Genomic DNA, 13395 nt, shown 5'->3' with positions numbered 1-13395 from the left:
CGTCGCACAGCTTCTGCGTAGCGTTACCTGCTGCAACGGTAGCACTGGGGAATGTGGATACAGGAGACGGCGCAGTGTAACACAACATCTCACAGCGCGTGCTGTCACGAGGAAGGAACACACGAAAGTGGCACGTAAGGCAACCGCCAAAGCTTTCGAAAAGCTTGTCGGCTTTGACACAAGAGCCGTATGCGTGCAAGCTGTGAAATGTTTTGATTTTGTTGCTGCATAAAGCTAGTTTTGCCTTCTTGGTTAACGCATGTTTCACTCTAGCCAGATATGTCTTAAAAAAGAGGAAAAAAAATAAACAAGCAAGCGAGTACCAGTGGTTGTATCATTGGGCAGCTGTGTTGGAAGGCAGATATTTAATTGCACTGTCGATCATGCATGTCTGTTTATTACAGAAGTTCTCTCTCTCGTCCTCCTTCCCCTCCCCCCACCCAATTTCGGCGACACAGGAAATACCCCGCTAAAGTATGCCAGCATACAGAAACCTACCTACCTTTCGACCTACAACGAAGCCCCATAAATTAGGGAAATAATGCTTCGTCATAAAAATACCATGGTCAGGCTCCACCTAAGCAGTAACAAAACTTTCTCCATGGGCTCGACCAAGGAGGATATAAAAATTGCTTTGCCCAGCGTGGTTCAACCGTAACCCTCGGTGCTGCATCCACCAGTCCCAGCTCTAAGAAAAAGCTTCAGAATTTGCCCAAACACGGTAAATCAGCGACCAAGGCCTTTTGCTCCTAAGAAAATGCAGCGGGTTTGAGTACTAGGCGGCGGTGGTAGCATTCCAAGGCCGACAGTATGCAAAAAAAAAGAAAAAAGAAAAACAGGTGTTCGGATAGAAATGTTAATCTGAGCAAATAATACATTCACGAAAGCAAAGCTGTGGAATGTGCTCGTGGTACACTTGTGGTACGCTCGTGGTACACTTCGTCGAATGTGCTCGTGGTCCACTTCCTGGCTGTACCTCGAGCGGCCAGTCATGTGGCAATTTTTCGTGTGTTCGCGGGCTTCTTGCGCGCTCGCAAAAGCACTTTTATGCAGCACGAGTTGAGCAACGGAAACCTGTATCGCGAGTTTTTCATGTTGCCCTACAATTTTCTCATTGACACTTTTCATTTATATTTAATGTTTGAGAAGGTTACTCATCAATTAAGACTAAGTATGCAATTACGTGAAATGCAAACAGTAATCTAAGTATCTTTAAGAGAATTCGGCAAATAACATTACTTTGGTCCTGTCCATTTGCGCGGCATCGCCATATTTATAAATCTTGGTACATGATAGTTGGGGCACCCTGAGCATATGCATACGAGGTGATCATATTTAAGTCTTATGAAATTTTTAAGGACCACATGTTGCCGATAACATAAGACTAATCCTGGAGCAATATTGCTCAGAGAGGCGCACATTACTTGCATGAAAAATTGAAATGCACATTCAGATAATTAACGATAAATTCACTATTTTACTTCTTAAACGTTTATTCTATGGCCCATGTTGCCCATGTTATTCTATGGCCCACGAATTGCAGCCGCGTAGCTCGTGGGGCGTATCCACCTGCAATTAATTTCCAGAATAACACCGACTTTTCAGATATGCCGAATCAAGATGGCTGTAAAATGCTCTGTTGTTTCATTTAATTTTGTACCAAAATGCTCTTTTATGCGTTCAAACACGAAACTTAACTGGAACGGCTGTGTAATGCGTCCCACGCCTAGGGGAAATATTATCGCTAAACTCGCGTCATCCTGGAAATTCATTTCAAGTAGATGCGTCTTGGAATCTCACCAGCTTTAATTAGTAAATTTCAGTATGTGCCGTAAAGTAAGTAGCCAGGGAGTTAACTAAATTTTTAATAATGAATGGAACATGTGTTTCTATCTCTCTCGTGCGACTAACAGCGCAAACTTAAGAATTATGCTATGTGCTACAGGTGATTTAAGAAAGCTCCATGAAACTTAAAAATGATCATAATATATTATATAACATAAATCACGAGCAATAATATGATATATACATATATATATATATATATATATATATATATATATATATATATATATATATATATATATATATATATATATATATATATATATATATATATATGTATATATATATATATATATGCAGTGTGATCAGGCTTCCCTCGCTTCACATGAATTCTTCCCTATTTGACGCTTCCAGTGATAACGCATTAAAAGTGCTCGGGCTCTAAATTTGCAGCGGCCTCACAATGTGACTTTTAGCCTTGTGTCTCTCTGCGACATTGGAACGACGACGATCGTTTTCTTTATGATGACTCCAAACTTTCATTTTTCCTCAAAAATAGACACGCAATGTAGAAACTCTGATTAGGCAATCACGCAGCAAATTTTAATAAATATTTGCCGAATTTAATCGTTTAAACGGAACACTTAACTTAAACATGGATTTTCTTCTTTACCATAATTACCGCAAGCAGATAACATAGAAGCACTGGGGTCACAGTTTTGAGCCGCTGTTACAACCTATAACACGGAGACCTATAATCTACTGCCAATTAAATTTATTACTACATACCCATGTATATGTTTCATGTAACCTTTACGCTTACCTAATGTTTTTCTTTCTTTTTAGGGGAACATTGAGAAAGCTCATTCAGCGATCACTGACATATGTAAGACCGCTATATAATATGTATGCTGCATACTTACATTCAACTTTGCAACGTCTACTTGTTGCTGACCATAAACGTGAAAAACGTAATACCTATGCCCTTATTATTGTTTCACGTCTTGACGTATACTTTCTACTTTCTTTGAAAGTTTCTGTTTTACAATGTACCAAACTGAATTTCAACCATTCTTCTTCATGAGAGAGAGAGAAAGAGAGAGAGATGGGAACCACACATGCCTGCTTCCTAGAGCAAGAGAGTGGCCCCCGAATGCGCGCGCTACATGACTGTCTCGCCGACGACAACACGTCTCGCGCCGCGATGTTGCGTCATCGTATCTGCTTCATCGAGGCACGCTGGTGACGTGGCGTCGTGGCGATGCCCTTTCCCCCTACGTAACACCGCGTCACCCGCTCTGCTCTGTCGAGGCACGCTCGTGAGGTCGCTTCGCAGCCAATGGGAATTTAGATGATGTTTCGCTGCTAGAGACGCCAGCTTTTTCTAGCTCAATGAGCCAGTTGATGCTTTCTCACCAATATTATTGCGTTTCTGTAGACTTGGAAAAATAGCGTAAAAGCTAGAGCCTGCTGTAAGTGTATGTAACACATCGGGATTGGATCTTTTAAATATGTATAAAAGATATAACTAAAATGACTTCAATACAGCTTTTAGCACTTGGTACACAGCAACCTTGTACACAATGTCACGTAGTACTGACGGGGAGAGCAGAGCAGCAAGACTGTAATTAACTTTTTACTGGGCGATACTTTGCCTACGACAGCAAGTGACACTCAAAGCACCACGATGGCGGCGAACGCAGTCGGCGATTGTCGGAATCTGATCTGCCGGTCAAGCGCGTCGGTTTTTATACATGAGTGATCGAGGTTCCACAGTAATGGCTGGTGCCGGTGTGTCTTCCAGAAAGCACTACACAATTGGTGTCGTGCATACAATCAAATTAGAGAAGCCTCACTGACAACATACTACGGATAGAACCATCGATAACATTCCAGTAAGTTTGAATGATGCAGGTGCGTCTGGCGCTGAGCGATAACATTACGTTGCTAGTGGTTGAAATGAAGTCCAGGAGGAAAGAATAAATAAGTACTAGCGTCAATATACAAAAAAATTAGGAATCAGCGCGATAGAAAAATTTGGAGAGCTGCTCCTTTTGATGTCGCAGCTGATGGCATGCACTATCTGAAACTATGAGTCGCTCGTTATTGAACGCAAAATTGAAATCTAAAGAAACAAGAAAAAGTACGGTAGTGATCTTCTCGTAGGCGTTTGGATTTGAAAAAGGGTTGAAATTACCAGGAGGACCATGTTTATGCGGAAGTATCAATATTATGTTACAAACATTGAGTTAGCCTGGCAGAGCTATATTGAAAAAGAGCAGCTTCGACTTCGAAATCTAAGTTTCGCAGTTAAGAATAAGAAAAAGGTCTGCTATGTAGCACAGACGTCAAGTTGCACGTCGAGTAACACTAATAATAAATAAATTAATCAGTAATTTATTTAACGTGGGCAGGAACAGCCACAACGTCTGAGTGCTGGCGCGTGAAAACGATAACAGCAATATCCAAAACAAGAAGAAACTGTACGTGAATAGGCTTTGATATGTTCAAGATTTTAAAAAAAGATCTATGAACAAGGTAAAATGTGAGAGAACAGACATTATAAAGAAAGGACAATACACATGTAACAATTTACATACAAGAAAATGCAAGGTTACTTAAAAAGTAAAGCAGGACAAACCCACTTGAACAATGTGCGAAACTGTGAAATAATGCAAACCTATAAAATTATGCACGCCAGTGAGTAAACGGAAATACCGCCATCAAGAACATGAGCGCTTTCATTTCGTGGACGACTTGGTGGAGCATATGAAACGCGAAAATAGAAAGGTCAGCGTTCGCTGGTTATCTGGCGCGGCATTTGAAACATGATAAAACCGAGAAGTTTGGCACAGTTCAGGATACCGTAAAATAGTTCGAAAATAATCAAGAGGTGGGAGCCATAATGCCGGCAGCCAATTTATGGCAGTTACGATAATCGACAGTGCTAGAAGAAGGTCATGCCCAGTGTTGCTGTTAACAACGAGATGATGATGTATGCTTAGAAACTGTTTCTGGGCCCGTTCTATAATGTGACCGTTGGGTTTAGAAATGCCATTCCAGCCTTGAATTGGAATTGGAAGAGAGTCGCGTGTTGACTACAGACATCAATTTATAGCTATTTGATGGTCATATGTAGTGTTTGAAACAACCTACTTCAACGCTTTCCTGCCCTAAAGCTATGACCGAGGTAAGGATTTTATTGTGCAGGACAGCTCGGTTTGTTTGCATAGTGACGTAGGGGTTCACATTCCAATAGCAGACGAGAAATTATACCCCATCTTTATTGATAGACATTTCTCCACCCCCTTAGAAGCTAAATTATGCACGCTAAGGCAGCTTTACTTAAAATTCTCTTCCAAAATTTCATCCTTCGTACAGCTGTATAAGGTATCCTAGCTGAGTTTGATGAAAAAAAAAGAGCTTTAAGATAGTCCTCTTCCAGAAAAACCGGGTTACTAGAGGTGTTAAGAACAGCAAAGTGTTGTTAAGGAAATTTTACATTTATTTGTTCAACAATACTCGATAGAAAGGTTTTTGCGTTACATGAATGTTATTGTAAAAATAACATTTGTATTGTTGTCAGTGATTAGGTCACTGACGATAGTTCACTCCAGCAGCTAAGTAGAACCTGGTTTGGCTATTGATATTAAAGCTGCGTGTCCTGTGCTGGCGCCACGATCGCGGCTGCTCATTTCTGCGTCTCTGGTGTTTCAAGAAGGGGTAATATGTACAAGGACAAACTAAAACTCGGGGATGAATATGAGTTGATTTCACGAGAAGCTAATAATATGGCGCTACTTTAACCAATGTAGCGACGTCTAAAGGGTTGTACAGGGTGCATTGTAACGCTTGAATCGTAAACTACACCAATAAACTACCGTGGTTTCGTTTCTGAGGAAGTAATGTGAAGCGACAAGTTAGCCTACTTGATTTCTAAGTTACATTTACACGCACTACTCTCACGCAACAGCCCGCCGTAAGGATAAAACAGCTTACCAGCGGATAAAGCTTCGGCTCCTTTTGGTAAGGTGTCGCAGTCATGTGTTTCCGCGATGGTGATGTCATCGAGCGCAATGTAAGCTGGTCTTGAAGCTGGTCCAACGGTTCCTAAAAATATTATCTGCAAGAAAAGGCCGCTAGTTTGAACCATCATCGTTACGACATTTTGACTGCCCGAGCACTGACGCGTATTGTCAGCTTTTGCCAGACGATAGCCACAAACATTCCTAATGAAAGAAGCTACACTCCAAGCCTGCTTTGATATGCATAAAAAAGTCAGCCCAATAAAGATCATCTGTCCTAACTGCCAGCCTGACACACTTTATTATCCCATATATTGAAGACATGCGTCATCATCTAGCAAACACATAACATTTCGCAAATCTTTTAGGAAGAGTTGAAAAGCTTCTTTCTTGATAGAATAGTGTAAGGAGACTGCGTTTTCTTATAGCAACATTCTTAGCCGCTTCACGCTAGTGCGCCTTGAACTTGGAACAACAGGGTAGTTGAGCATATAACATTAGCTTATTCTTGCAAGTGACGCTCCACATTGACTTAGCTCTGACATAAAGTTCATAAAGGCTGCGCAGGTTACCCTGATTTCTGCCGCCCCATAGGAGTTCATGCCTATCCAGAACAGATGGACTCGGCTTTCAGACGGAAGACACGGATAACAGCTTTCATCCTGCTCGGTTGGTTAGTCACTGTGCTTGGTCACAGTGCGGCTGATGACAGCTTGTTTCAGAAAATGTTGAGCTCTTGCAGAACTTTCAGCTTAGGTCTAAATCATCTAACGCGTGGTTCGAAGACCCAGCACTAACTCGCTGTGGAAGTACTGATTGTTCGATAGGCTACATTAATTATGGAACACGTTTTTCCAGGCTTAATGTAACTTGACAACGGCGGGTGATGCCATTAGGAACACAAAGTTGTGAAACAGGGATCAAACATAATGTCGTTTCCTGCATTGTCTTTGAATAGCAGAATAGTTCCGAATGTTCAGAATAGTTCAGAATAACAGAATAGTTAACAGAATGTTCCGACATTGTTATTTCTGAACAGGGTATTCTAAATTTATTGTTAAAGCTTGACATTACAAAATATCCAGGGCCAGATGATATTCCGAACTGTTTTCTAAAGCGTTATACTGAATGGCGTGAAAGATACCTGTACATTCTGTTTGTGAAGTCAATCAACGAAGGATCATTACCGGAAGACTGGAAGATTGCTAGAATAAAACCTTTACATAAATCGGGGAAGAAATCTCGCATAAAAATTACAGACCGCTTTCATTAACATAAACTCCTAGTATGCTCTTAAAACATGTAATTCATAAACATATAGCTGGTTTCCTAGATGAACATAACGTTTTTACAAACATGCAGCATGGTTTTAGAAGTGGCCTTTCGACGACTACTGAACAGTTGAAATCACACATGGCTTTGCTAGCAATGTAAACAAAGGGAAACAAACAGACGCGATATTCATGGATTTCAGCAGGGCGTTTGATACGGTGTCTCACGTTAAATTGCTTCATAAGCTGGAAGCTGTGCTTAAATATGATAATATATTAGCATGGAGAAAAGCCTAGCTTACAAACAGCGATCAGTTTTTTTACTGTAAATAAAAAAACCTCTGATATAGCTGCTGTCAATTCTGGCTTCCCAGAGGGGTCCGTTCTTGGCCCCCTTTTCTTTTTGTTGTATGTGAATTATATTTTTACTAACCGCTCTGTTAAAATCAGGCGTTACGCTGACGACTGCGTTCTGTACGATGAAATAATAACGGAAGAAGCCCAACTCAGGTTAAACAGGGACTTTACTAAGGTAGGTGAATGGTGTAAACAACGCCAAATGGGCATTACTTTCGAAAAGACAGTATCTATCTATCTATCTATCTATCTATCTATCTATCTATCTATCTATCTATCTATCTATCTATCTATCTATCTATCTATCTATCTATCTATCTATCTATCTATCTATCTATCTATCTATCTATCTATCTATCTATCTATCTATCTATCTATCTATCTATCTATCTATCTATCTATCTATCTATCTATCTATCTATCTATCTATCTATCTATATATATATATATATATATATATATATGCAGATAACATAAAAAAAGCCACTGCTATATTGCTATGGCACAAAAAACGCTTTTTTGGCAGGTAACGCAATATATGTACCTTGGTTTGTACATAACAACGGACCTTTCCTTGTCAAAGCCCCTTGACACAGTAATAGCAAACGGCCAACGCAAGTTGCTTTTTCTAGGACGCGTATTAAAATCCTTCACATCAACAGTACCTCTATTGGCATACAAAACAGTCATCCAGCCCATTTTAGAATATGCTGTAGTTATATGGGACCCGTTCACTGAAAGCGATATTGCAAAGCTAGAAACCTTAAAGAAAAAAGCCGTTAATTCAATTCATCTACGATACATATGGACGTAGTTCTATTACTAACTTTTGATCTCAGCGTGCATTGCCTTCTATAAGTGACAGAAATCGTGTATGTCGTTTAAGATTCTTTTTGCAACTAATAAATGGTCACTAACACATCGATACGTCTCACATTATCACCTGTACAACAGGTTACGCTGCCCGACAGCGACACTCACTGGCTGTAACTCCGGGCACTATAACGTAAAACTATTCCAAACTTTTTTATTCCAATATTGAAATAAGCCCTCCGCGATTAGTCGAAAACTTTCTTTGGACCACTCCCACTTCCCCTGTCTATCCGGCGACGTCACGAAAACCGCGATAGTTCGACATCTGATAAGACGTGCATTTAATGATTATGCATTATTTGACCGAAAGAAAGAAAAATATTTATGTCTGATTCGACGCATTTTCGCCATTAGCCCTCGTCTATTTGTCAAGAGTTTTCAGGCTGCACCCACTTCACCTGCCTGTCACGCGACGTCACAAAACCTCAAAAACTCACCGCGTCATAGTGACGTGTACGCGTTAAAGATGCAGTACCATGCCGAATAAAAGTGAATTTTCTTCTGAACAGCCGCAGGCTGCCGCGTTCCGAAAGGAATGAAAGATGGCTGGCGCCGATCGCTCAGGCACTCGCTACTCGCAACTGCCGGAGAGCATGGGTTTATTTGCATGTAATAAAACTTTTTCCGTGGCCGGGTAACGTTTTCGAGCACTTTCTGCACGTTTACGAGCTCGTTCTGTCCACTCTTTTTTGCTGAGGATCCGTTTTAGAATCATTCTTAAGCTTCCGTTGCATGCCGCCGCGATTGTCGACGAGCCACCGCAAGCTATGTAAGAGAAAGGTGACCAATCGCAGACGCTGGCACCACCCTCTTCATCCGGCTGTCGGTTTTCAGTGCAGTGGCTCGGCCCCATCGAATCCGTCTCCACTTGAGCGTGCTCGTCGCCTCTTGTGAGCCAATTAGATAAGACAAGCCGCTCAGTGTAGGCAATGTTTTTCGTTTTTCAGGCAAACAAAAAGGACCTCCTATGTACGAGGAGAGCTTTTGATTGGTATGTTGAGACAACCCTTCAGGTGACCACCCGATGCTTGCGTCGGCGGTTACGCAAATTTGACGTCAGGAGATTGGAATAAAAATATATTGGAATAGTTTTACGTTATAGGGCCCTCCATCTACAATACGTGTCAACTGCTTGAAGTATTCCTTTTTTCCTAGAACTATAGTAGATTGGAATAAGCTGGCCAATAAAACTAACACAGGCCTCATTATCACTTTCCGAAACATATCTTTAATAAAAATCATTTTTTTTTGCACTTGCTGAGATTGTTAGTGATAGCACTGTTTGTCTCTGTTGGAAAAAGTGCTGAAGTAACGTTGAAGCGCTTGTTTTTGCGCCTGCTTTTTGCGCTTGTAGGAAGCGCTTGTGTGAAGAATTTTTTTTTAGTGGAGTTCCCCATTTTTGTATTTATTTTGTTTTGTAAATTTGCTCGTGTACCACGCTGCTAAGATCTTGTTTAAGATCGCAGTATTTATTTATAACTAGTACTAAGAGAAAGGGGCGCTGCTTAGGTGCAGCGCTCGTAGAGGGGCCCACGCCTTCAAAATAATTTGCAAGGAATTTTCTAAAAACCTGCAAGAGCTAGATAAAAGAGCAATCAACACAAATGCGAAAAACAGGTAAATCATAGGCGTTGTATGCAGGAACCCGCAAGCTAATATGCCTTACGTCTGCCGAAAACAAGTGGCATTGCGAGCGGAGAGTAAGCGTTCAACTCAATTCATCTTTATACCGAGAGAAAGATGTTATAAATTTTGGGTGAAACGTTTTAAAGAAAAGTGAAAGTCCGTTTGCTGCCGCTAATACATTTTGACGATATTTTTGTGCCATCAATTGAGGATCTAAAACCACATTGTCGTGTTAATTCGGTAATGTAGTATGGAAGAACGCTTCTAAATCCCGATTTTCTGCCTTCAGTGGAGCACGAGTTATAGAGCATCGTTACCTCACTAACAAAAACACGCCTCCAGGCTATGACAACTTTAGAATGGAGGATTTATAAATAGTTATTCTAAACTAAAAAGATTTTCCTTCTGCATATATTGAACAGCTATTTAGAAACAGGTACCAGACCTCAGGGGATAAAGGTATCTAATTAGGTCATTATATATTTTTAGAAACAATGGAACCCAGCCTTTAGGACGCAAACACAAGGACAGAAGTAGACAGACACACGATGGGACTAGCAACAAGTTTAACGGAAGCAACCACACAGAATTGCGCAGGGAAGCCAGAGCGCGAATGCGTCGTACATACCACGTGACTATAAAAAAAACTCAACATGACCTCTAGCAACCATATTTTCTAAATAAGCTATCTCTTTCTCTGACAGCGATAACGAGTGTACTTCTCTCCTGGTGTTTGTGTCTTAAAGGCTGGGTTCCATTCTTTCTAAAAGTATGTATCAATAGGCTCAGCCACAGACTTTTCTGCTAATATATATGTCTGGTTAAAAGTTGGGCAAGAACTATCGTTCCATAGCAATGTTGCCATCGTTGAGTATGCTAAGGAGAACATCGTTCTTAAGGATATGTCGTCCTTTTGTGATAAATTCTCGACATTAAATGATAGTATGGCTCCCGGCGGGATCTTGGTAAGGCTGACCTGCTATAGCATTGCTGTGACTTGGTCCATAAGCATATAGATACAAATCAGGCAGAACTCGGATTATTCATAGATGAGAAAGAAGTTTTTGATACTGTTGTCCATGCTAATATGCTACAGAAATGTGAAAGTATTGAGTCTACAGGAGTGCATCACCAGTTTCTTTCTTTTGTTTATTTTACTGGTCACCTCCAAACTGTGAAGATAAAAGATCAATTCAGCGACTTCAAGTGGATTACTTATGGTTTTCCGCAAAGTTGCGTATTGGGCCTGTTTTTGTTTAAAATCTATGTAAACGATTTCGCTGATCTGAAGTTAAGTGCAAGGCTAGGTCTGTACGCCGTTCATACAGCGTTGATTATATCTCATGGATAGTGCAGCCATGCTTTGAAGTTGTTACAGGCTGACGTCGAGCCACTTTTTGATTGGCTATCGGTCGGATAATGAAATGTGTGTAAACACAGCAAAAAACACGCTAGTCCGCATTATAAATCCCCACAAGAGAGTTGAGTTAGAGAATATATCGCACTTTAAAGGAGGTCATCAACAGGGTGTCAGTGCTCATCGATGCCCTTCTGTCCCACTGTTATATATTTGGTTATGTACTTCGAGGACGAAATGTCCGGGTGTGATCATGTAGAACGCGTAGTTAAGCGTATTTTAGTGCTTTCTGTCCAATTATATGGAACTAAGCACAACAGTTCCGTTCAGATGCGTAAAACTGTATTCAAAGCGATTCGCGAATCTAGTTTGTGGTACGCAATTACTGTGTATGGTTCTTGCTTTGTCACAAGCTCAACAAATTGGTGAAACCTAACATAGTCTATTGGCTGACATACTGTATGGCACAAACTGTGATGGCTTAGACACCATTCCAAAAATGAAAGCGGGTAAAGATATTTCTTCACATATGTGATTCTACTAGTAGTGGTTATAAGAAATTTATTCTGTAAATTCAAACGTTTAGCAAGCAAACCGCGAGCTTTAAGGAGTGTGTATCGTTACAAGCTTCTTAAAATTTAAACACAATAGGAAAAATAATGGCCGGATGTTTATGTCCCCTTTTACGTTAATCAGTTGCCTGAGGTATTCCGTTTTCAGTCTGCAAAAAATTTTGAAATCCGCTCTGCAATCTTGTTTACCTATTAGCGTTAGTATTAGTGCTCTACTACTTCTCGGTTATGTAACGACGCTTTAGAATGTTACTGTTTCTTGGTGTTGTATGTTGACATTTTTTCATTTTATTAAGATTATTTTGATAATGTCTGATACTGATTTTCGTCTTATTTGAATCACGTACGTACAGTTCTTATTACTCCACCTTTTAATTTCCTATTTATTCTTTCTCGTATTTTTGTTCTGTCTTGTGGAAGTGCTGGTTAGACGCTGCAGCGACTGCTATGTCCCGCGCACAAGTGATTACTACTTTGTATTTTCATGGAGTAAAATATGTATGTATGTATGTATGTATGTATGTATGTATGTATGTATGTATGTATGTATGTATGTATGTATGTATGTATGTATGTATGTATGTATGTATGTATGTATGTATGTATGTATGTATGTATGTATGTATGTATGTATGTATGTATGTATGTATGTATGTATGTATGTATGTATGTATGTATGTATGTGTGTGTGTGTATGTATGTATAAAATTGTTTTCTCATTACCATACGCTTTTCAAGTTGCAACATTTTGCTGCTCCGTAAGAGTATTTTTGCACCTTGCCTCAGCGAAGATTCTTTCTGTTTGAAAGAAAGGTCTATGTTGGAAATGTAGTTTTGGCTCCATCTTAGGGAGGTGTCTTTCACGCTAATATAAATTTGTTTTTGCAAGCAAGAAATATTTGGTACCGTTTTTCAGACAGTCCTTATCTGGGCACATACCGCTGACTCATCCACTGCTATGGCGCAATCGTAGTTTCTCACTAAGCTGTTGCATCGGTCGTACATACGTGGAGCATTTCACATAATATGTGCAATAGAAAAGAAGAGCGAGATCGGGTTTTCCCAGACAAGCCGTATACAGCACGCTGTGCGCGCTCTCGCGTGCTTGCTACCTCGGTGTACCATGGGACCAAGTGCCGATAGAGGAGCCCTGAAAACCACAAGCTCAACTCATTTAGTCACTCAGAAGAGGCAGAAAAGACACATTGTTAAACTCTGTCCTTCACTCCCAACAAACAACTATCCCGGAATTACATATAAATCTAATTTCGATATTATTATTTGAACTGAAAACACTCTAAGGATGAGCACACGGGCTTCTAAATATGGGCGAACTGTTTCTGTTTAAAATTTGTTCTGCATAATATTATGCAACGTGTTCTTTTGCAGCTCTTGTTTTACCAGTCCTACCAGAACACTCATGCCATTTTCATGAAAATTGGCATTGATGATCTTTTTAAAATGCCCTTAAAATGCGTCCATTTTTGCTACGATTACAATGTTGTTGTTTTGGAGATCTTATTACAAAG

The 13395-nt window shown here is 40.2% G+C and overlaps 1 protein-coding gene across 2 annotated transcripts in view; it reads right to left on the bottom strand.

The window, feature by feature from the left end:
* The window catches only part of LOC135909442 (MAM and LDL-receptor class A domain-containing protein 1-like), a 269265-nt gene that overhangs the window by 214975 nt on the left and 40895 nt on the right, over window positions 1-13395 (bottom strand). For both annotated transcript variants that reach the window (XM_065441399.2, XM_070536030.1), the window contains exon 12: window positions 5785-5908. In XM_065441399.2, the coding sequence (XP_065297471.2) occupies window positions 5785-5908 (124 nt within the window). The remainder of the gene's footprint in view (window positions 1-5784; window positions 5909-13395) is intronic.

The sequence above is a fragment of the Dermacentor albipictus genome, chromosome 3 (assembly GCF_038994185.2).
Source record: "Dermacentor albipictus isolate Rhodes 1998 colony chromosome 3, USDA_Dalb.pri_finalv2, whole genome shotgun sequence".
NCBI classification, from domain to species: Eukaryota; Metazoa; Arthropoda; class Arachnida; order Ixodida; family Ixodidae; genus Dermacentor; species Dermacentor albipictus.
The sequence above is the reverse complement of the archived record's forward strand: the minus strand, read 5'-3'. Positions and strand labels throughout refer to the sequence as shown.